The sequence below is a fragment of the Myotis yumanensis genome, unplaced genomic scaffold (assembly GCF_028538775.1).
Source record: "Myotis yumanensis isolate MYYU_CA2020_CCGP unplaced genomic scaffold, mMyoYum1.0.hap1 SCAF_18, whole genome shotgun sequence".
Classification (NCBI taxonomy): domain Eukaryota; kingdom Metazoa; phylum Chordata; class Mammalia; order Chiroptera; family Vespertilionidae; genus Myotis; species Myotis yumanensis.
The window spans coordinates 4,414,416-4,439,138 of record NW_027223769.1 but is presented as its reverse complement, the minus strand read 5'-3'; the positions used below and the strand labels follow the sequence as shown (position 1 = coordinate 4,439,138).

Here is a 24,723-nt window from a genome sequence, read left to right as displayed (position 1 = left end):
CACAGAATAGCCTTGGGTTAAAGTTCTAACTACAGAATCCTAGGTGTGGAACTTCAGGCAACCATTTTTAGTTTCTGTGCCTGTTTCTTCATCTGTAAATTGGGGATAATGTACCTTCTTCATGGGACATTGTAAGAATTAAATGAGTTAATAATATCTATAATATTATTAAATGAGTTAATAATATCTACAGAAGTACTAGCACACAGGAAGCCCTCAGTCAGAGGATTAGCTATTATTAATTTGAACATGTAAGTGCACAACCTTGAACTACTCCTTTTGCCTCTCTGACCTCTGCAGGCCAGGGAATTGCTTGACCTCTTAATTAAATGACTTCTCCTATCCCCAGCCCTCCTCCTCTTCCATCTCTAGCCATCAGGGACTCAGGCTGTGATTAGAGGGAGGGGTAGAGACGTGCCTGGCAGAAAGATGAGGTAGGGCACCAGGACAAGTGTCAGAGGAAAGGAGCTCATCACACCCTAACCTTCCTCTCACCCCCTTCCCCCACAGAAAATTGAGGGCAGGGGATTTCTTTATGTAGAGTGATTCTATGCTGAATCCCTCAAGCAAGGCCTTGTCCTGCTTGGGAATAAGGGCAAGGGATAGACAAAGTGAGGTGGTGAGGGGATGGTATATTCTGGCTGGGAAGAATGGGGAAGAGTTAGAGCTGGGGAGGGGCAGCCCAGGCCCTAGGTCACAATGCCATTGTTACCATGGCAACAGCCACCTCTATAGGGAACCTGGAAAGGAGTGGAGGAGGGAGCTAGGTCCCTGAATCTGGGGACATAGAGAAGAACTGAGACATGAAGGAGAAGCAATGAGACAGAAAGAGTGATTTATAACTATGAAGATCCGCCTGACTTGGAATTTTCAGAGCCTAGTACACTGTTGGTTCTCAATAAATGTCCCTCAGAGACAGAAACAAAGAGCCTGAGGGAGTCAAATGCCCGGGGACGCCAGAAGAAAGAAGAATCTCCAGACAGGGACGAATAGGATGTCCCTTTCCTGCCCACCTCAACATCATACCCATTAGCGGTCCACTAAAGATCCTGGATCTTCTTTGCCTTCCCCAGCACTGGAACCTCTAGGTCTACCCAACCACAGAAGCAACCCACCCCAACAACTCCCAAGCCCCTGAACAATTATGTTTGATCTTTCAACAACTTTCTGCATTTAAATTCTTCCTGACTGAGGCCTCCCTGGGAAAAGTAGTATTCAGTGTAAGCTAATGCCTGCTAACCCCTAGAGCTGGGAAGGGAAGGGAGGAGGGGAAACGGACAATCTCCTTTACTCTCAGGGACCCAGGTATTCTTAATCCCCTCCGGAGTGGCTCCTTCATGGATTCAAATATTCCCCCAATTCCTCCAGGAGACCGGGCCTCCCCCATACTTGCTAGGAAACCCCACAGGCTTCCTTCAGAGAAGCAGGTATCCTCCTTTCCTCCCGGAATTCAGCGGACATCCACTTGGTCTGCCTGCCCTCTGATGGCCAGAGGCTGGTACTGCAGGGACTGTCAGCTGGCGCCCACAATGAGAAACAGAAACTGAGCCAGAACGGAGGATCTCTGAGTTCTTGCAGTTTAATTTCTTCGGGGTCTCAGATGTTCAGGTCCTAGGAGTCTGAGTCCCCAGTTCCTTTGGGGACTCAGACATCAGGAATTCAGACCCCCAACCCAGAGGTCAACGAAAGAAAGACAACTTCTCTTGGAGCCAGGCCTCGGTGAGGTCATCAGTGGTGCGGATTTCAAACACCTGGGCGGGGAGAGTTCTCAATGTCATGACCCATTCAGGAACTGAGAGAGGGAGGCCCCAGCCCCTTCCTCCCTCAGACCCAGGAGGCTAGACTCCCTGACCCCTCCTCCCTAACACTCTGGGATCCTCAGCCCCAGGCCCAGACCTTTGTGAGCTCTGCAGTCTGCACCAGTCTGTTTTTACTCCCTGCATACATCATCTGTTGTTCGGGCTTGCAGCCTGCATGGAAAAGGGGAGAAGGAAACATAACTGGGGGATCCTGGGGTATTCACTAAGGGGCCAGTAATCTCCTGCAGGCCCTGGAGTTTTCTAAGGGTCCTAGGAGCTGGTCTAAGGAGTCCCAGTTTTCAGTTTTGTCTAGGGGCTTGAAGTTATTCTGAGGGTCCTTGGAGATGGGACCCTCAGAATAACTAACTCCCAAACAGGAGTTTCTAGGTTAAAAAAAAGAAAAAAAAGGAAAAGAAAAAAGGATTACTTACACATCTTGGGACTGAGGAGGATGGGTTGGGCTCATGAGAAATCTAAGCCCCAACTTCCATGCATTGCCCTCCCAGTACTCACCAAGTCACACACACACTCACACACACCTGCACTCTCAAACACTATCTTACACACCCCACACAGAATCTAAGACCCTATTCTCAGGATGGGTAGAGCTGAGTCTCACCCACAGGGCTGGAGAAGATGAAACACAAGGGGTAGGACACTCGGCCATCTTCATGCACATACTTGTAGCTGTAAACCACGAACCTACACCAGTGAAAAGGAATTCAAATTCAGGACTTCAGTGCCAATTACCTAAGTCTACAACCTTGAAATCTTGCATGAGTCTGAGAACCTAGGGTTAACAACTGAGATTGAAGGTACTGGCCTCAAACACAATAAATGATTAAAAATAACAATAATAGTAAGTGCTAAATAGAACTACCATATGATCCAGCAATTCCACTTCTGAGTATTTATGCAAAGAAAATTAAACACAAATTTGAAAAGATATATGCACCCCATGTCCATCACAGCATTATTTACAATAGCAAAATATGGAAACAAACTAAATGTCCATCGATGAATGAATGGATAAAGGAGATGTGGTTTATACATACAATGGAATACTATTCAGCCATTAAAAAGAAAGGAAATCCTGCCATTTGTGACAACATGGATGAAACATTGAGACATTATGCTAAGTAAAATAAGTTAGACAAAGACAGACAAATACTGTTATGATCTCATATTTGGAATTTAAAAAAATAAACAAACAAAAAATCAAGTTCATAGATACAGAGAACAGATTGGTGGTTGCCAGAGGGAGGGGGTTGGTGGTGGGCAAAATGGGTGAGGGGGGTCAAAAGGTACAAACTTCCAGTTATAAAATAATAAAAGTCATGGGGATCTAATGTACAACATGGTGACTATCTATATATATAAACAGCTAATATGCAAAGTGTCCGCTAGGAGTGGAGTTCGATGGCTCGCTATGACGTGCACTGACAACCAGGGGGCAGCGCGGAACAAAGGAAGGCCCTGGCTGGCAGCCGGCAGCCAGGGAAGGAAGGCCCCAATCGGCCCTGATGGCCAGCCAGGCCAAGGGAACCTACCCATGCACAGATTTCGTGTACCGGGCCTCTAGTAATTAATAATACTGTATTGCATATTTGAAAGTTGCTAAGAGAGTAAATCTTAAAAGTCCTCATCACAAGAAAAAAAATGTTTTGTAACTCTGTGTGGTGACAGATGTTAACTAAATTTATTGTGCTGATCATTTCACTATATATACAAATATCAAATCACATTGTACACCTGAAACAGTAATGACATATACAGTAATGTCATATGTCAAATAGACCTCAATGAAAACATTTTAAAAAGAAAAATATAATGGCTTAAAAAAATAGTCAGTGCTGCCCTGGCGGGTGTTGCTAAGTGGTTAGACCACTGGCCCGCACACCAAAGGTTCATGAGTTCAATTCCTGGTCAAGGGCACATACTTGGGTTGCAGCTTCAATCTGGGCCCCAGTTCAGGCACCTGCAGAAGGCAACTAATCAATGTGTCTCTCTCACATTAATGTTTCTCTCTCTCTCTCTCTCTCTCTCTCTCTCTCTCTCAGTCTTTCTCTCTCTCACCTTCCCTCCCTCCCTTCCACTCTCTCTAAAAGTCAATGGAAAAATATCCTTAGGTGAGAATTAACAAAACAAAACAAAAAGTCAGTGCTTATTTAACTCACAACAACCTTATGATAAAGTTGCTATTTTATCCCTATACTACAGATGGGATAATTGAGGCCCAGAGAGGTGAAGTCACTTGCCCAAAGGTCTGTGGGTACACTTGAACCTAGACTATAAATGCTCAACCACTATGTGATACTGTCCAGCTGGGGCTGAGACCAGGACTGCCTACATAATTTGCCACGCTCAGTGCTAACTGAAAATTTGGGGCCCCTTGTTCAAAAGACAAGAGAAAAACTTCTTCCTTTCTTCTGCAAGCTTTGCTATCTTGGACATGGGAACACTTGAAAGGGGAGTGCAGATGCTTACAGGCACGCTCTGGAATTTCATTCAGGAGCAGGAGGTGTCTGACCCTAACCCTCCTGGAATCTGCACTCAGGCCCCCTGCCAGGGCATCACTGGGTGGTGCAGGGAGTGGATAGAGAACCCGTCCAGGGCTGGAGGTGGCACTGCCCCAAGCCCTAGCACATGCTCTATTGTCTCAGAAGACTTCACAAAAAAACACAAATTCAAAGATAAAACTATAAAGGATTTCCAGACAGCAGGCAGCCGCAGAGCATTACCTCCCACATTCGAGGCTGCCTTCCGGATATGGGGCCCTTTGGGACTACACTTGTCAGACACCCAGGAGCTGGTTCTGGCTGGGATGGAGGCTCAAAATCCTCAGGCACCCAAAATTTACCTCAGGGGAGATGGAAATCTAAACAGACCGGTTACCATAGAAGTGTCAAAGTGTTCCTCCACTCACAAAAAGCACCAGACTTACGTGGCTTCACACAAGATTTTCCCCAATTGTTAAATGTCAAATAATTTATTTGTTACCAGAAATATTCTGCAGCATTCAAGAGGAAGGAAATTTTCTTTCTTTTTATTTAATGAAGCAAGAGCAATGTTAAGGCCGAAACCTATCAAAGTTTGTATTTTTTAAAAAGCAAGCTCTAATTTCACATATGATTATCAATGTAAAATTCTGCAACAAAATATCAGTATACTGTACACAAAGTCCTGGGATAAGAACTCTTGGCCTCAAACACAGAGATCCCAAGCTGGTGAATAGGACTGGAGCCCCAGCAGTCCCCTCAGTCTCCACCCCCATCATCACCCTTCTCCCCACGGCCTGACCCTCCTGCTCCTTCCCCCAGGATACCTTGGCTGTCTTTCTGGCAACTCCATTTTTAGTTCCTCTGGAGAAATGTTCTGGGGGAGGAGGGAAAAAACAGGAGAGAAGAAAATATTGCCATTAAACAAGCATTTATTATGTGCCAAGATACTGGTCTAAGTAACACACATGGACTAATTCATTGAGCTCTCCCATAATTCTGTGGGGTAGGTCCTATTATTATCCCTGAGCAAGCTGAGGCCCAGAGGTGTTAAGACACTTGCCCTGAGCAGAGGAGTTCAAATATGAACCTGGGTTTAAATCATAACCACTTTACTACACCTCCTTTCAGAAGACCAGAGGGAGCCCAGCTCCTAGCCAATCCCCCGCCCCTGTCAAACAGCCCAGGCTCAGTCTCCATAGGCACCCGTCTAAATCCGTACCACAACACTACGAAGTAAGCCTTATTATCATTCCCATGTTATAGATAAAGACAGTGAGGCCAAGAGAGAGTAAGGTATATATTATAAAGGATGTCTGCTAGCTTTTTATTAACTTACCTGGAAATTCTTTAATTTAAGTGCCAATAATATATCATCATTTTATTGAGCACTATGTGCCAGGCCTTCTAAACCCATTACAAAGATTAAATCATTGAATCCACAAACAACCCTATGAGGTCGGTACCGTTATCTCCATTTCATAGATGAGGAAGCAGAGACCCATACAGTCTCTTGCCTAAGATCACATCTGAGCGGGGACTTGACCTCCAGGTCTTTCTGGCCCCCAATGCCAGACCCTTGGGCCTCCCAGCCCCACCCACTTCTGGGAGGCCCCATCCACCCAGCCCCTCACCTGAAATTCTTCCTCCAGCACCACCATCTGCCGGTCTTTGTCCACCTTCACTAGGGAGGGATGGCACACAGGGTTTAGTGAGGACACCCCTCCTAACGCAGTGACTCTAGCCCAGCCCTCGTCGTATGTCCCCCACCTCCCTCCCATCCTTCCAGGGAAAAGGACACTCACTTATTATGGCTGCATTATCTGTCTCTTTTCGAAAGCGGAATTTCCTCAGCTTTTCCTTTAGCTCTGGGTCCACCTCGCACACCACCAGGGAGTCCGACTGCAGCAGAGCCCAAAAAGAGCTGAGCAGGCCTCGCCTCAGTCCCTGCCCCCTGCCCAAGCCTCAGTGCCTCTATCTAATAATGAAGAGGAATGCCCTGACAGCCCATATGAGGCCTTCATGACATGAAGAAAGGCACCTTTTCTCCAGGCAGATGCTGCCCCTCACCAGGGCACATACTTGGATTATAGAGCAGAGGCCAAATTCCAGCCCTCCAGCAGGTATCCTTGGGCAAAACTCAAGGAAACCCCGAGATCTGTTTACCTGAGGCTAAACCAGGAACCACCATCTCTCTTTCCCACCCTGGTCCTTTGCCACAGTGGGGGTCCCCTTCCCAGCCTCTTTTCTCCAACACACAGCCTGACCTTCACCCAGGCATCCTCCCAGCCCCAGACCCACCCCGAACGACCCCTGGCCCCCTGACCATGACTTTTCTGTCCACAGGCCTCTTCTTTTCTCAGTTCCGCTGTCTTCTAGGGGTGGGGACGAGGGCTGGGGAGAGAAGGGGGGGCAGGGTGTGGGGTAGGGGAAAGGTTTCATACAACACCACATCCTGTTTATGCCCATTCTGGGACAACTGCTGCAGAGGGCTCCTCCCCCTCCTTCCTTCCCCTAATCTGCCAGGACCTCTGAGCCTTTGAAATCACCTAGACTTGGATTCAAATGCTGCCTTGCTATGTGACCATCGCTAAGTAACTTCACCCTCTGACTCAGGATTATTGTGAGGATAAAATAGCTTTACATATCTCCAGGCATGGTGGACATTCTCCACACACAAAAGATAATAATGAGCTCTTTATCTCCTCCCCTCCTACAGGAAGCCTTCCTGGATTTCCCCCCACTTAGAGTATTTTAACTCGAGCTGAAAAGGGGAGCTGCTAGTCAAACTGTCACCTACTATGTTGATGGGGAAATGGAGAGGACACAGGAGACACCATAGCAGCAGGGTAATGATGAATTTCTTCCTGAAGTTATTCAGCCTCACAGGCTTTATAATGGCCCTACAACAATGGTGTTCAATCTTGTCAGACTAGTACCCCTTTTTTATTAAGTGTTTTGTATTGCTTCCTGTCTCATCCTGAAATGAAATTCCTGGATAATGTACCCTACTTACACACATACATTTTTTAAAAAAATCAATATAATGTTCTGTCATATAAAGGAGAAATGAAAAAGTAATTTATAGGAAAACCCTATGCATTTCAGTAAGGAAATACAAGCAAACAAAAGAGAATTTTTGCAGATCCCAGCCCCATAATGGCTGCTTCCCTCCATAGTAGTGGACAAGCCTTTCTATTCCCCACTACCTCACACTGGATCCCACCCCTTCATCCGCTTAAGGGCATCACTGCAGCTATCCCCGTCTCCCTGCATCATCATAGTCCCATCTCTGCTGGATCTGTCCCTCAGATAGGCAGTTACTTCTTCCATCTTAAAAACTATAAACCCTATCTCCTGCCCAGCTACTGCCCATTCATTTCCTTCCCTTTTCAGCAAAACTTCTTGAAAGCATTGTTTACGCTTGCTATTTGCAATTTCTCTTCCCAATTTTCCCTTCTAGTCTCTCCCAGCAGACTCTCACTCCCGCCCTTCTCCCCTGACAGGGCCACCAATGACCTGTATGGTGCTAGACCTCATGGTCAATTCTCATTCTTCATCTGACACCACCATCGCTCCCTGCGCTCTGGGCTTTCAGGTTACCACCCTCCCCAGGTTTCCCTCCGACTCCCCTGTCTGCTCCTCCTCCTGACAGTGGAGTGCCCCCTTCTCTTTCCCATCTACCTTCCTCTCTTCCTGTTCTCATCATTCTCTTGCCTTTCAAAGAGGTTACCTTAATAATTTCTCTATCTGGGCATGCCCCTCACCTCTACCAGTGGTTCTCAACCTTCCTAATGCCGCGACCTTTAAATACAGTTCCTCATGTTGTGGTGACCCCCAACCATAAGATTATTTTCGTTGCTACTTCATAACTGTAATTTTGCTACTGTTATGAATTGTAATATATGTACTTAGGTGACCCCTGTGAAAGGGGTCGCGACCCACAGGTTGAGAACCACTGCTCTAGACTCGTACATCCAGTGGCCAACCTGACATCTCCACCTGGATATCTTGGAGTCATCCTTGACCCTTCTCCTTCCTTTGACAACATACATTAGAACTTGTCAGCTTAGACCTTCCAACTGTAACCAGAACCTGCCCACCTCTCCCCCTCCACAGCCCATACCCTGGTCCTGTCACCTTCATCTTCTGCCTGAACACTTAGAGCAGAAAGGAGTGAAGCCCCCCTTCTCCCCTCTGCACTGTTTCCCTACTCCCCTTTTCCCACACGCTAATCTTCACAGGATTACCAGCAGGATCCTTATAAAACCCAAGTCAGATGACATACTGCCTCTCTTAAAACCCGCCCATGGCTCTCATACTATTGGGGTAAAAGCAAAAGCCCTTACGTAGCCTTTAGAACTAAATTACCTGCCATCACCTCTCCTCCATTACCTCTTGGACCCTGTCTTCCACTACTCTCCCCTGTGCTCACTGCAGCTACGCTAGCCTTTGTGATTCTGTGAATAATCCCGCCCCTGGGCCTTTGCCCTTGCCATTAACTCTTTCAGGAACCCTCTTTCCCTCATGGCTCACCCCTTAATTCCTTTAGATTCCTATTCAAATCCCATCTGATGAAAGAGGTCTTTCCTCATCTAAAAGAGTACTGACCCCATTTCTCCATCCTGTCAGCTTGCTTTATTTCTCTCCATAATACTTATCACCAAGTTACACTGTGTTTATCTATTGTTTGTGCCCCACCTCCCAATCAGAATGTAGGCTTCCTGAAGACAGATATGTTTGTCTGCCTTATTCATTGTTGAAATTCCAGTACCTTAAGCAATGCATGGCACCTATTAGATACAGAAGGAAGATTATGGAATGAGTAAATGAAGCAGCATGTATGGTGCACAATCACTCTATCTGGTGTGAAAACTCTTGCTTCAGCGAAGGGGTCGTGGATGGGGTTTGTGCCATCAACCACCCTGGCTTGAAATGGCCTTTCCTCACAGCATCGTGATGCCACCTCTGGTTTTCCTCCTCTCTGCTGCTCCTTCTCAATCTTGGTTGATTTCTTTGCTCAAACCTTCCAGGTCCCAGTTTCCTCAGGGCTCTGTTGGGTCCCGGTCTCCATTCATCCTCCGTACCCTCCCCAGGGTAGGTCACTAATTCCCACAGCTTCAATTACCCTCTTTGATGATCCTCGAATCTTGGTTTCCAGCCCCAATTTCTCTCTTAAGCTTCAGACACAGGAGTTGTGCAGTCTCCTGGACCCTGCTGCTGGGTGGCCCACACTGGGCTCAGAATCTTTACCATCTTTTCTGGATCGCCTTCTCGGGGAGGCCCCCACCTCCAGCCAGACGGCTTTATCTTAGATGTCTGCCTCCATCGCCTGCTGCAGCCACCCAGTCCCCCGCCAGCCAGTTCACTCGCCATCCTTCCGCGTACCTCCCCCCCTTCCCACAGCCTCGCCGTCCTGCAAACGCCCCTCTCCCATCCCTGCTGCTTCCCTGCACTCCGTCCCCAGTTGTATCCCCTTCTTTTCAAACCCCCAGCTCACCATGACTCTTCCCAGCGCGGAGTGCCCAAAGGACAAGTCCAAATCCCCTCGTGGCCAAGCGCCTGGCGGCAGCTCCCGCCCCAGCCCCCTGCCTAGAACTCTACACTGCACCCCGACTGCACCCCCCGAGTTCCTCTAACAAGCCACGTCTCAGTCACCTGAGAGCCGTCTGTGCAGTTCACCCCGAGCCAGGGAAGCCTGTAGAATGAACCGACAGATTACAATAGCCGGAGCAACGACTCCCATTTATTGATGGCTGCCTCTGTGCCCAGCACTGTGCATGCATGGCCTCTTCCGGTTCTGTTCTGCCTGAGAGAGAAGCAACAGGCTCAGAGAGGGGTGTGCTGAGAGACTCCGGAGACTCCGGAAGCCCAGCGCCCACCTGGACGGTCGGGGGCACCGCCAGGCCCAGACGTCCGGGGGGCGCGTCGCCGGGCGGGAGCGGCTTGGACGCCAGAATCAGGAATTGTGACTTAGCGCGAGGCCGCTGAGGTAGGCGGCACGGGACTGCCCCCTGCCGGCCGGGAGGCCCAGTGCGGGCTCCGCCGGGCCCGTCGCCCGTGGCAACGCCGCGCGCGCCCCGCCCCTTCCCCTCCCGTGGGCCGCCTGACCGTCAGCCTCCCGACCGACCAATCCCACGGAGCAAGAGGCGGGCCTCCCGGGCCTCGTCCAGCCTCCGGAGCTCCCCTCGCCGCCAGGACCCGGCCTTCCTCCGCGCTCACCGCCCGTTGGCGGGTGCGCGGTTCGTCACCGCGGCCTCTGCTAATGCCGGCGCGCGGCGGTTCCGCCGGGGCGGGACCAGGGGCTGTGACGCACGGCGCGGTGACGCAGCGCGACGGCGGCGGCGGCGGCGGCGGTGGTCGGTGCGGGAGGAGGGAGGGGAGCTCGCGGGCTGGAGAGCGGGCGACGGCGGTGGCGGTGGCCTGAGGAGGCCCGAGCGGCGGCGGCGGCGGCCGAGGCGGTGAGTCGCGGGCAGGGTCGGGCGGCCGGGGGCCGCGGTGGGTCGGGGCGCGCGGGTCTCACCTCAGGGCGTCCCAGGCCGCGCGGGCGGCCCCGCCCCCTCAGGGACCCCGAGCCGCGGGTGGCGGCGGGCGCGGAGCGCGGGCCTGAAGGGTCGCGACCCCTGCGCAGAGCCCCCGCCCCGGCCTCCGAATGGCTCCCACAGGCCGCTCGGAGCTTCCCCCCAGATCCCCTCACATCCTCGGGATCGACCCCCACGTCCGCCTCAGACGCCTCCTTGGAGGGCGGTCCCCGGCGACCGCAGAGACCCCGACACTCCCCTCGCACCCCGTCCGCCGTCCCGGCTCTTCCCGGGGTCCCACCCCTCCATTCCCACAGGTTTCTCCTGGGTCTTGGAAATCGGCCTCAGAGAACCCCGCCGTGGCCCCGAGGCCGCTGCCGGGTACCCAGCATGTGTACCCGAGGTCTCCTCCCTGCGAAAACCCGAAAATCTCCCCTCAGCGTGTCCCTCAAATCCCCTCCAGACCCGGGCATTCCCGAAATCTCCCCCAAAGGCCGACTTCACGCAGCCTCCCCGGACTTCCCTCTCCCCCCTCCCCCCCCCCCAGGAATTTACCCTCTCGCCTCCCCATCCCAGAAATCACTCAGAACCCCAGATCTCACAACTGACACCCCGACTCCCTCAGAGTGCCCCAGATGTGCCCTGAAGATCTTCCTCAGAGTCTCTCATCGATGGAGAACTCTCCTTCCACGTTCCAAAACCCTCTTCCAAACCCCTTTGTGTATCCCAAATCTTTCCCAGTAATCCACACCAAATGTTCCAAAAATTTCCTTTAGAAGTTTCTCTTCAGCCCACCCCACCCCCCATTACTTCAGGTGAACTTTCCCGCACCCTCACAAGCCCTGTAAACTAAGGCCTCTCGGGGCCCTCTGAGGTGCGGCTTCCGACATCTCACGTCTGCCCGGGGTCCCCTGCCTCACCTGGGTCCCCTGCCTCCCCCCGGGGTCCCCTGCCTCCCCCCGGGGTCCCCTGCCTCCCCCCGGGGTCCCCTGCCTCCCCCCGGGGTCCCCTGCCTCACCCGGGTCCCCTGCCTCCCCCCGGGGTCCCCTGCCTCCCCCCGGGGTCCCCTGCCTCCCCCCGGGGTCCCCTGCCTCACCCGGGGTCCCTGCCTCCCCCCGGGGTCCCTGCCTCCCCCCGGGGTCCCTGCCTCACCCCGGGGTCCCCTGCCTCCCCCCGGGGTCTCCTGCCTCCCCCCGGGGTCCCCTGCCTCACCCCGGTCCCCTGCCTCCCCCCGGGGTCCCCTGCCTCACCCGGGTCCCCTGCCTCCCCCCGGGGTCCCCTGCCTCCCCCCGAGGTCCCCTGCCTCCCCCCGAGGTCCCCTGCCTCACCCGGGTCCCCTGCCTCCCCCCGGGGTCCCCTGCCTCACCCGGGTTCCCTGCCTCCCCCCGAGGTCCCCTGCCTCACCCGGGTCCCCTGCCTCCCCCCGGGGTCCCCTGCCTCACCCCGGTCCCCTGCCTCCCCCCGGGGTCCCCTGCCTCCCCCCGGGGTCCCCTGCCTCCCCCCGAGGTCCCCTGCCTCACCCGGGTCCCCTGCCTCCCCCCGGGGTCCCCTGCCTCACCCCGGTCCCCTGCCTCCCCCCGGGGTCCCCTGCCTCACCCGGGTCCCCTGCCTCACCCCGGGGTCCCCTGCCTCACCCCGGGGTCCCCTGCCTCCCCCCGGGGTCCCCTGCCTCACCCCGGGGTCCCCTGCCTCCCCCCGAGGTCCCCTGCCTCACCCGGGTCCCCTGCCTCCCCCCGGGGTCCCCTGCCTCACCCGGGTCCCCTGCCTCCCCCCGGGGTCCCCTGCCTCAACCGGGTCCCCTGCCTCCCCCCGGGGTCTCCTGCCTCCCTGCCGCCGCAGGGGCTTTCCCTCCCGCCGAGGCCTCTCGCTCCCTCAGGTGGCCGTCGGCGCCTGCTCTGAGGAAGCCCTCTGCCCCGTCTACCCTGGTGAGCGGCTTCCCCTGGGAAGACCCCTCCCCGCTGCCCTTTGAGGACTTGGCGGGGTTCTGGGCCGGGGTTCCGAGTGCGCCTGCCCCTCAGACCACGCCTTCCAGGCCCCGAGAACCTCCCCACGACGCCCGCCCGCCCGCCCTAGTCAGCACCTTGAAGGCTCCTCAGAACCTCCTCGGGTCCTCCCGCCACCCAGAAACCTTGTTCAGGACCCTCCTGGGCTCCCCTCCCTTTAGCACCCTCTCGTCTCCATTCTCTTTCCTCTGAAATCAACTGAGAGGGCCTGTCAGATCTGAGTCTCCTCACCCATCATCCCAACCGAGGCCCCAGCATCCTCCAGACAGCCGTCCCCAGAGGCTCCATGTTCCCTTTCAATAAGGCTTTTAAGAGACATGCCCCACCCCTTGAAGTCCCAGCCCTCAAAGACCTTTCAGGCCGTTTTTCTTAGGTTCCATCCTCAGAGACCCCTCCTCCCTTCAGAGATGGCGGGACCCTTATCACCCTCCTTAGGGACGACTTGGGGACTGCCCCTGTTTTCCTTCCAGAAGCTCCCACCTTCCTGCTCCCCTCGGAGGGCCTCCTCACGAAGGAAGCTCTTCCCCTATAGTAATGGGCCTCAAAGTGTGCTCCCTGGACCAGCAGTGTCTGCATCACCTGGGAATTGCTAGAAATGCATGTTCTTGGGCCTTACTCCCATCCTACTGAGCCACAAACCTGGGAGTCGGCCCGCAGCCTGATTTCAGGAGCCCTCCTGGTGATTCTGACGCGTGCTCCAGTTTGAGAACCACTGCCTCACGGAGAATTTCCCGCTCCCCACAGAAAGCCCGAAAGATGCCCACTGTGCCCTCCTGCCCACTCCCGTTTTCCTGGGAGCACCCTTTGTGCAGTACCCACCCTCCAGAAAGACCCCTTCACAACGCTTCTAGCTTCTCCACAAAGTTGCCCCTGAGCAATTACTTCAGATTCTACTTTTAAATGGTTTCGTTTCAGATCTCCCTAGGACTTTCTCCTCTGGCTTCCCCTCCACAACAGTCTTTGGTGCTTCTGCTTCAAATTGCTATCTCCTCAAACACATGTCCATCTCTTCTATCTACTCATCTGTCCTTCTCCACAGAGGCACCCTCCCCTTAGGGCACCTGCAAATCCTCGTGCTCTGTGTCTTACTGCCCAGAGCCCTTTATTATACTTCCTAGAGCACCACTCATCTTCTTTACAGTTTTTCACCCACCCTCACTGGACTCGGAGTTTGGGAAATAGTAGGGATGTGTCTTGTTAGTCTCTGAATCCCACAAGGTGGGATCTGCCCTCTGTACATTATTGGGAATCATTGGAGCACAGGCAGCTCTTATGTTTGGCTAGAAATCTCTAAATTTCTCAGATCTCACACCTCATTCAGGTTCAGCACACCTTCCTACACCTTCCTCCTCTCTTCTCTCTACCTAGCCCAGGGGTCCTCAAACTGCGGCCACATGCGGCCCGCCGAAAACATTTATCCGTCCCACCGGGTGTTTTTGCTGCCGCTGTGTGCATAGGAATTTGTTCATAGTTTTTTTTTTTAAACTATAGTCCGGCCCTCCAACGGTCTGAGGGACAGTGAACTGGCCCCCTGTTTAAAAAGTTTGAGGACCCCTGACCTAGCCCAAGTAGAGGCTCTCTGCCCCAACTCTCTATCCGTGGGACTTTTCTTTGTCTTTCCTCCTAATTCCAAGCTACCCCAAGTCCTATTCGTGGTGACCTGCCTCACCCCATCATACTTGACTTCTCAGCCCTCCTTTGGGCCTCAACTTTCTCTAAGGGATTCTGTTTCTCTCTAGGGTCAAGAAGAGGAAACAGAGATCACAGGGTAAACACTGGGGCCTGCCTTCAGGGAGCTCCCAATACAGTAAAGAGGTTGGGCAGGTACACAGGGCAGAACATGAGGTACAAATTATATGTTGTAGAAATTCAGCAGTGAGAGATTGCTTTTCTCACTAAGATTAAGTGAAACTCAGCACTTTATCTGGAAATACTTCATAGAAAAGGTGGTATTTGGGCTGGGTGATATTCCATAGAAATTGGGACAATGACAGCTAGCCTTCCAAAGAAAGGAAACAGCTTATGCAATGGGTGGAAGACAAGAAAGTGTCTTCATCTCTCATCCATGGCATCTCTTCTCTTCCCCTAAAGGACAGCGATGAAAGAAAAGAGATTTCTCCCATCTGCATTGTATTTTCCAGCTGCACTTTAGTGACCCAAAGAGTAGTAATACTAATGACTACTGTTCATTGAGTTGTTATTATCCACCAGTCACCATTTAAGTGCTTTACGTGTATTGTCTCACAGGACCTATGAGGTAGGTAAACTACAATTATCCTCATTTTATCAAGGATGAAATTGAGTGCAGGTGGGACAAATAGAAGCTCTCTGGTCCCTGTCTGTCCCAAGATGATAGTGTCTGGAGTCAGGGAGTTGAATTTTATGTTCTGATAGGGTTGGGAGTAATAGAGCATTGTAGTGTAGTGGCTAAGTATGCAGACTTTGGAGCCAAAAAGGATTTAGATCCCATATTATCACTTACCAGTTTTGTGACCTAGGACAAGTTACTTAACTTTTCTGGTCCTCAGTCTTAACAGTTAAAAAATGAAGGAATTGCCCTGACGGTTTGGCTCAGTGGATGGAGCATCGGCCTGTGGACTCAGGGGTCCGGGGTTCAATTCCAGTCAAGGGCATGTACCTTGGTTGCGGGCAAATACCCAGTGGGGAGTGTTCAGGAGGCAGCTGATCGATGTTTCTCTCTCATCGATGTTTCTAGCTCTCTATCCCTCTTCTTCTCCCTTCCTCTCTGTAAAGAATCAATAAAATATATTTTTTTAAAAATGAAGATAATAATGATATCCTACTTCATAGAATTATTATAAGAATTAAGTAAGTTAATACATATAAAGTACTTAGGACAATGCCCTGCACATAAGTTCTCAGTGTTAACAAAAAAGGAAAAACAAAACAAACAAACCTCATATCAGCCAGGACTCTAAAGACTTAAGTGACGGAACCTTAGTTCAAACTAGTTTAATCAAAAAGGAGAATTAATTGATTCATGTTGCCAAAAAGTCCAGAGGTAGGATGCTTTAGAACTAGTTACATCCAGGAGTTGAAACAATTCAATAATCTCTCTCCATTTCTTCACAGACTTAGCTTCATCCTCAACAGATTTCTGCTTTGTGGTGAAAAAGGCTCTCAGCAACCCTAGGCTTAAATCCTACATCCTTAGCAGCCTCAGTGGAAAGAGAATTCTTTCCTGAGAGCCTTTAGTTTGAAAAGGTCCTTCCCTGAATAAATGTGAGATGATGACAGAAGATCCTTAGGGACGTTTAACCTGGCTCTTTAACCTGGAACTGCTTACTTGTGGAGCCAGATAAAACTGTGATTCCATCCCATTACCTTTCTGAGCATCAATGATAGTCCCCTTCCTCACTGTTTCCCTAGCCCCAATCTATGCTTGTTTGGATCCAGAGAGTGTTTATGGCTAGTCTGACCCAACCAGACTTTCCTTTGGGATCTCACTGGGAAAAATAGAAATGAGATGAAATGACTGGCATGGTTTGGTGGTAGCCTCAAGGCAGAGGAATCCAGGAGTACTGGTGTTCAGTTCCCTACATCAACTTTGGGTTTTTAGGGCCTGCAACTTTGGAAGAGAGTTAAGTAGTGAGTTGATTTTGTTTTGTTTGGGTGCAAATTTGTTAAATAGAGTCTAGTTGAGAACAAGTCACAGAACAGCAGAACATGCAAGTCTCAAATATCTCTAGCAATTAAACAGTTTATGGAGATACTTTTCTAGGTACTAGAGACGCAGCCATGAATGAAAAAGTCAAGGTCTTGGATCTCATGGATCTTATATTCTGATGGGTGAGAGAATATATAAACAAGTAAATCAAGATAATGATATGTGCTGTGAAGAAATTAAAACAGTAATGTGAATGAGGGTGAGGATGGCCACTGTATACAAAGTGGTCAGAATTGGCCTCTTTGAGGAGGTGACAGTTGAGCCTAATAGCCTAAAAGATGAGAAGGCACCAGTTGTGGATGATCTGGTTAGTGGGGCATCCTAATCCAAGCATTGTTACATGTGGAGAAAGAACTGCTGCAAGGTGGGGAAATTTTTCACAATTTCATAGGACTTGGTGATGGCATTAGAAAAAGAAGAATCCAGCATGATGACCACAACACTATGAGAGTATTTATGCCTGACAACTCTAAGAGAATAGCTATTATTAACTACATTTTACGTATGAGAAAACAGGTATAGCAAGATGAATTCATTTGCCCAAATTAAGGAAGGCAGTAGGTGATAGGGTTATATTTCCAACCCAGGCCATCTGGTCCCAGAGCCACTTGAGTTTTGGGGAGAAAAAAGGCAGGAGGGCATGTTTCACTGACATTAAGAAAAAAGAATTATCGCCCTGTCTGGGTAACTCAGTTGATTCAAGCTTTGTCCCAATACACCAAGGTTGTGGGTTCAATCCCTGGTCAGGGCACCTACAAGACTCAATCAATGAGTGTGTAATAAGTGGGAGAACAAATCAGTGTTTCTCTCTCCTCTAAAGTGTCTCTGTTTAAAAAAGAAAAAAGTTATCAAGACTCAATGACTAGATCTTATGGAAGAAGTGAAGGAAAGTCTAAGAGTTTTAGAGGGAAGAGGTGGCATATTTAGGAATGGAAGAAGTAAAGGAGACAGCAGTATGTTGAAGGGAGGTAGGGGTTGATATAGGACACCAGCTTCTCTACTTCAGGGTTTCCCAGAGCTCTCTAGGCCGTTATTTCCAGGAGGCTGTGCCTGGCCTCACCTCTCCTTCCCTTCCCCAGGACCATTTACAAAAGCCTCATACTTGGCTGAAGCAATAGTGTACATATTTTGTGTACATACTTCAGGAGTTTCTGAAAATACTGATTGGTGATGGTGGTGTTAATCGCACCTGAGGATTCTTTTCCATTGCTTTTCAGAGAGAGAGAAACATTGATGTGAGGGAGACACATTTATTGTTACCTCCTACACGCTCCCCAGCTGGGGACAGGGAGCAAACCCGCAACCCAGGTACATGCCCTCGGGAATTAAACCCGAGACCCTTCTGTGCGCAGTCTGATGCTCTAATGAGCATGCCCTCCAAGGCAGGTTGGTTTTTATAAGAGGGACACTGGGCTCCCTCGGCTTCTGACATTCTCCTGTTCTTCTCAGGTCAGAATAGTGAGTTAACCTTAGGTAACTAGCATATTACCTTATTCATGAAGTGTGAGTTACTCAAAGGCCTAGGTCAGTGGTTGGCAAACCGCAGCTCGTGAGCCACATTCGGCTCTTTGGCCCCTTGAGTGTGGCTCTTCCACAAAATACCACGTGCGGTATTTTAAATATGAGGGAAGCTTTTCTCAACAGGTTTCAGGAATTCAGAAACAGCAAAGCAACGTTAGCCTTTGTTAAAAAAACCTCTCAATGCTACTGTAACAGAATTAAATTCTTCTCCCTTTAATATTGACATTGGCAACTTTGAAATGCAATTGCTGGATTTAAAAAACAACTGTGGAGCTCGAAATTTGAACGTCTTTGTGCTGATATGGAAATATTGGAGAAAAACAAATGTGAACTTAGTTCACAGCACAAGTGGTCTGCTTTGAAAGACCTGGAGAAGGAAGATATGTTGATTTTTAACACCTGGAATAGTATTCCTGACTCATAATCAACTGAAAAAAAATAGCGTTTGCTGTTCTTTCCTTATTCGGGTCTACATATTTATGCGAACAATCATTTTCAAGCATGAACCTTATCAAGAGTAAATTGAGAAGTCGTCTTATTGATGAGAACCTGGAATCGTGCCTAAAATTAAAAACAACAACATACAAACCTGACTTACCCAAACTTTCCAAGGAGATGCAAGGCCATTGTTCACATTAGTGTTTGTCAGTCATTGTCATTTAATTTTATGGATATTGTAAGGTAAATTGTAAGGAATTTAATTTTATCAATAAATAATATTGTTTTAAGTATGATATCAAGTTTTATTCAACGTACCTATAGTTTAAGACTTAAAACTTTAAGTAAAGTTTATTAAGTTAATTTTAGGGAACGTTGTGGAGTGAAAGAAGATGTAGTGTCGAGGATTGAGAAAGGTATGTTGAGATGGTTTGGACATATAGAGAGGATGAACGAAAGGAGATAGACGAAACAAGTATACAAGACGAGTGTGGATGGGAGAGTTGGAAGGGGTCGACTTCAGCGAATGTACCTCAATCAGATTGAGGACGTTTTTAGCAAAGGCCAGCTTAGGAGTACCCTAATTAAGTTAATAACAATGTACCCACCTATATAGTTTAAGTTTAAAAATTTGGCTCTCAAAAGAAATTTCAATCGTTGTAATGTTGATATTTGGCTCTGTTGACTAATGAGTTTGCTGACCACTGGCCTAGGTAGGTGCTGAAGAAGGGCTAGGAATGTGTAGGGAGGCTAAGGATGCCTCTTATTTATCCAGAGATATTGGCATTAAATGGCGTACCCTTCAGCCCAACTTTCTAGGCATTGGAATAGAAATTACAGGAGACTAGCATTATTCTCAGGAACAGCCAAGAGTTACAAAGTCAGACTGCCTGGCCTTGAAAATCTCAGCTTAGTTGTGTGCAGTCTTGGATAAATGCCTTAACCTATGTGTCAGTTTTTCCATCTGTAAAATGTGGATATTATATACATATATAAGACAGATATAGAATATATATAGTTTTAGATCAAATGAGCTCTTCCATGGAAAGCTGTTATCACAGGGTCTGGGACCTGACAATATATGAAGATACGCCAAGCATCATGCTAGGTATTTTTATATACATTGTTTCATTTCATTCTTACAACAAGCTTTACTGAGGAGGAAACTGAGTTACTTGCCACAGGTTACACAGCAAGTATGTATCAGCATGAGAGCCCAGATTTCAGCAGGTTTGACACACTCCACAGTGTTGCTCTGAATGTGTAGAGTTGACTTCGAGTGGTGCCTGCTCGAGATGTGGGCTGCTTCTCACTCTTTGGGGCCAAGGAAGGAGCTTAGAGGGCACTTTTTCCTGGAACCTTTAGCCAATTTTTGGCTCCATTTCCTACCCTCCAGGGTTGGTAGATGCTTCCCAAGAAGGTTACTTGGTCCCATGGAGACCAATTATGGCAGCAATATTGTTGGGCTTTTTGAGAAACTGCTGTAGTCATTCCACTCTCATGTCTTTCTTCAAAGGCAGGGAGTCATTTTTGGTCACATGAAGACAAAAGAGACCAGAGCAGTAGTGAATTGTTCTGTATGGGAGCATCAAGGCTTTTTCAACTTTAAATGTTAGAAACCCAATTCAAACTAGCCTCAGTCAAAAAGAAATTTTTTGGTCCATGTAATTAAAAAAATGTGAGGTTGGGGGCCTTTAGACTTGCTGTGTGCAGGTTTTCAAATGTGAACAGGTCTCCATTTTCCTCCCCTAATTTCTTGATTCGGCCTTCATCTTTGTTGGCTTCATTCTATGGCAGGCTCTCACTGTGAGGTAGCAGAAGTGGCAACCAGTAGCATCAGGAGAGGTGTAATCTGGGCAACCCTAACAGAGAACATGTTTTCCCCAGTAGCTCCAGCAAAAGTTCAAGGAGGACTTTTCCTTGTCTAGGCTTTACTCCATGTCTACTTCTGGATCCGAGAAGGGCAGTTAATTTCCAAAGGGATCTTATGGGGCTGGTACTAGAAGATGGGAATGCATATTTGGCAGGCAGATCCACCAAAATCCATCACAGTAAGATGCCTTGGAATAGTCAATGCTGGTGCCTCTCCCTTGACTCATCTCACCAAGCTAGGTCTTACTTTCTCACTGCTGCCAGGCACCCAGGATATTGAGGTAATTGGCCCTTTGATAGAAAAAGGCCATCCAGTCATCATCCAGAGCAAACATCTTACAGTCTAGAGCATAGGAATTCCTCCTTTAAGACTGATTTTTTTTTAACACTATATTCTTAAAACTGACTATTAGCCTAAAGCCCCAGGGTTTATTGAGAACTGTCCAACCTATTCTTGGGTACTCGATCCTCTCCATCAGTCATGTTTCTTGAGTAGCAGGGTGGCTTGAAGGTGTGAATCAGAGAGGCCTGAGAGAGGGATAGTTATCAGCAGACTTCTGGTCTTTTCTCTGTATGTGTCCATCTAGTCAAAGGACCATAAGCCACAGGCTTTGTTCTGTATACTTGCTATTTTAATGTGAATTAATTTCCAACATTTAAAAGTAGAGGAATTTTATTTAAAATTCCAGATTTCTGGTTTCTCTTTAAAAAAATAAATAAAAGACCTAACAGTACTAGACCCACATTCCCCCGTGGCACCAGTTAATTAGAGCTAAACTGTGACTTCTCCCTTTAGACAGGGTATGTGCTTTCCAGCTCACCATAGTCTTCACCAGCCTGCTGTTTAAAACCTGGCCGTGTAAAGCATCATGTTTGAGACCCCACTCTGTTCCAAGACTTTGCTTCTAGCATTTGACTTGTAGAAAGAAGCTGGGTTGATGTGCAGTTAACAGTTTATTTGGGACACACAGTGCTGTTGCTTAGGAAAAGTAACAACTCAATAAAAGAGTTTATGGAAAAGAATGTGCACAACTTTGGTCTGTTTGTGGGTTTGGTCATCTTTTGCAGTAAATGCTGTTGGCATATCAAACCTCCCATCACAAATGTTCCCTCTGAAATAGTAACATGTCTTCTATCTTATAAGTTGCTGTCCAGTGAAGGAATCCCTCCCACTCCCGAGGGATGTTCATTCAGCCTCCGCTTGACCACTTCCAGCAGCCAGAGAGCTTATTGCCTCCTCACGTGGCAGCCAGTTCCATTCTTGGACAGATAACATTATTTTAAAGTTTTTCCTTACGTTAAGGCTGTCTCCAGGCACGTGAGCTACCACTCACCCATCCTGCATCCAGGGCAAGCACTGATAATCAGTACTCTTTCTCACTGCGCCAGAAAGTAACATGTACCCTTAAAACTTTAAAAATTAAATTAAATTCCTCTAAAATTTATAGAAGTAATATGTGTTTACTTGTAACTAGTGAAATAGTAAAAAGTTATGTTGAGAGTGTTAATAATGCCTCCTCCTTTCCAAGGTAACCAGTGTGAACAGCCTTAGGGTCTATCCCTTTATACATTTCTCTATATTCATATATAGATATGTGTACATATATTCAGATATGATATATAATGGTTTTTGTATATGGCTTTTTTTTTCTTTTTACAAAAAAATGCCATCACATTGTACATATTACTATGCAGCTTATGGACATCACTCCAGGTCAGTAAAGATTAAACACTATATAAAGATTTTTTTTTTTGTATTGTGCTATCAAAACCAAACATTTTTTTAAAATATATTTTTATTGATTTCAGAGAGGAAGGAAGAGGGGAGAGAGATAGAAACACCCCCAACTGGGGATCGAGCCCACAACCCGGGCATGTGCTCTGTCCAGGAATCGAACCGTGATGATCTGGTTCATAGGTCGATGCTCAACCACTGAGCCACCGTGGCCGGGCAAGCATATTTTTAATAGCTACATAATATCCCATTCCTTGAGGTGTGCCCAAATTATTAATCATTCCCCCATTGTTTCATTGCTCCAGGATCCTTCTCACCACAGTGCTCCAGGCAGCTACTACCAGTGAATTTGAGTTAGCCTGAGAAGTAAAACCCATTTTGTCATGTGTGATACATCTAGCTTATCTCACATATTCTAGAGAATAGAGCAGACAAGCTCAAAGATCCAAGGGAATCTGTTCTGAGGCAAGACTAGAACTGAATTTTCTTGACTTTCAACATTTCCCATATCCTGTGTTGCCTCTCACTTAGAAATGTCTACCCAGGTTCTCCTCTGGAGTAAGTAAATAAATCTAATTCCTCTTCTGTGTGCTACCTCTTCAGATATTTGAAGTCAATTATGAAATTGCTCCTGAGTCTTCCCTTCACCAGGAGAAATTTCCTCAATGCCTTCAAATTTTTCTCTCATGATTTTCAAATCCCTTTACCATCCTGTGGGCCATTCTTTCTGTCTTCTCCTCCAGGGCTGTAGAAATCCCAAGTGTGACTTCCATGCTCACCTTTTTTATCCATTCATTTGTGAACACCTTCTATGTGTCAGTCATTGTCTGGACTCTGAGTGATGATGGTATAGCTTGTATTTTTGGGGGAAGAGAAAAATAACAAATATAAATAAGATGGTATTTGAGGGTGCTGAATTATATAGAAATGAAATACTTTTAACATAATAGAGTGACTGAGAGTGAGATTGGTCAGGGAAGATCTTTCTAAGGAAGTGACATAGAGCTGAGACCTAAGTGATAAGTAGGAGCCAGCTATAGATAGGTCTGGGGGAAGAGGATTCCAGGAAACAAGAAAGAACTTGGTACAAGATGAAGTTGGAGAGGCCATAGGAACCTTTCAGGGTCCTGTAGGACAAGATAAGACGTTCAGGTTTAGTGTAAGCTTTATTTAAGTGCAATGGGAAGTCATTGAGGATTTTAAGCCAGGGAGGCAACATTTGATTTCCCTTTTAAAAAGATTTTGGAGGTTCTATTTTCTTCCACACTTGTTTCTTATATCCAAAGGATTGATAGCCAGGCCAGTTTGCTCTATTCAGTTGTCCCACAGAGGATTGGTGAGGTTAGTCACAGCCATTGTCAAGTGTACCTCGCAGCCTTCCTCAGCAGAAGCATGAAAGTTCAAGGAGATGGCAGTAGCTCCCTAAGACCTGAGCACAGCAGCTTCAATAGATCTTTGTATGGAGTTCTCAGTCCTCTTGGCAGGAAGAGGGGGATGGAGCTAAATGTGGTTTGAGGGTAGAGGCAAGGGTAATGATAGCAAGAAAGATGGGAAATGTGAATAGGGACCTGGAGCTGGAAATAGTTAGAAAAAGGTTTCAGTGTAGTGTCCACAAACCAGTCAACTGAAGAACAGGCCTGTTGTCTTGTCTGTCCAGTTGACACAGCTCCTTTGTAGTTCCTGCCTAAGAGGAATTTGGACACTTTCTTACTTGGGAGTTTTTGACTTTTGAACTGTCCCACTTGTCCTCAGATTGACATCCCCTTGGCTTTTAGGTGACATCCTCAGATCTCTGGGAGCCAAAGGGACTTCACCACCCAGAGCACTTTGGTCAGGGTTAGTCTTCAGGGGAATGAAGAAGGGAGCTGGAAGAGATTCACCTCAGAGTAGAGATAGATGGGATCTTAAAATCAGAGTTGCACCTTTTCTAGAGTAAGAGCTAGAGTGGAGGAGGTGCCCCCCTAGCCTGTTTGAGATCTCTGAAAAGGCCTCTCTATCCATACCTTACCCTTAGGTACTCAGACAATTACTAATCAGGTATTCACATACCTGAGATCTCCACTGGTGTCACCACCTCACCACCCACCCACATCCTAGCTTTGTAAGTCTTAGCTTGAAATAATATAAATACTTCATAAGGTCCTTTCAGCAGGTGAGTAGTCACTTTGTTCAGCAGGTGAGTAGTCACTTTGCTCAGAGAAGGTGGCCAGAGACCAACAAGGGCAGGGCATGTGCTTGGGGTCATATGTCTGCGTAGTCAAGTCACCTGGGGCCAGGTCTCCATTAATTCAGATTTTTTTCCTATAATATGCAGCCTCTCCTTTTCCCACTTCTGGAAAACCTTACCAACCTACTCTCTGCTTTAAATTCACATCCTTTGTCTCTAGTCAGTTTGGCTCAATAGAGTGTCAGCCTGCAGACTGAAGGGTCCCAGGTTCGATTCTGGTCAAGGGCACATGCCTCGGTTGCGGGCTCGATCTTCAGTAGGGGGCATGCAGGAGACAGCCAATCAATGATTCTCTCTCATCATTGATGTTTCGATCTCTCTCTCCCTCTCCCATCCTCTCTGAAACCAATTAAAATATATTAATAAATACACATCTTTTGGCCCTATGACAGCCAAGCCTGAGGAGTAGCATCTTAGGGTA

At 48.3% G+C, this 24,723-nt stretch overlaps 2 protein-coding genes across 2 annotated transcripts in view; one reads left to right on the top strand and one right to left on the bottom strand.

The window, feature by feature from the left end:
* Positions 1 to 1,563: 1,563 nt before the first annotated feature.
* GMFG (glia maturation factor gamma) lies at positions 1,564 to 10,191 on the bottom strand. The gene is made up of 8 exons (XM_070398115.1): positions 9,956 to 10,191; positions 6,624 to 6,691; positions 6,103 to 6,199; positions 5,932 to 5,981; positions 5,125 to 5,174; positions 2,419 to 2,501; positions 1,897 to 1,970; positions 1,564 to 1,751 (listed from the first exon to the last, which is right to left on the bottom strand). The coding sequence occupies exons 2-8, from the start codon at positions 6,624 to 6,626 to the stop codon at positions 1,680 to 1,682; spliced, it is 429 nt and encodes a 142-aa protein (XP_070254216.1). The 5' UTR covers positions 6,627 to 6,691; positions 9,956 to 10,191; the 3' UTR covers positions 1,564 to 1,679.
* A 480-nt stretch (positions 10,192 to 10,671) lies between these two features.
* SAMD4B (sterile alpha motif domain containing 4B) overlaps positions 10,672 to 24,723 on the top strand; it is a 43,073-nt gene continuing 29,021 nt past the window's right edge. The window contains exon 1 of the mRNA XM_070399054.1: positions 10,672 to 10,758. The gene's annotated coding sequence lies outside the window, so the exon portion shown is untranslated. The remainder of the gene's footprint in view (positions 10,759 to 24,723) is intronic.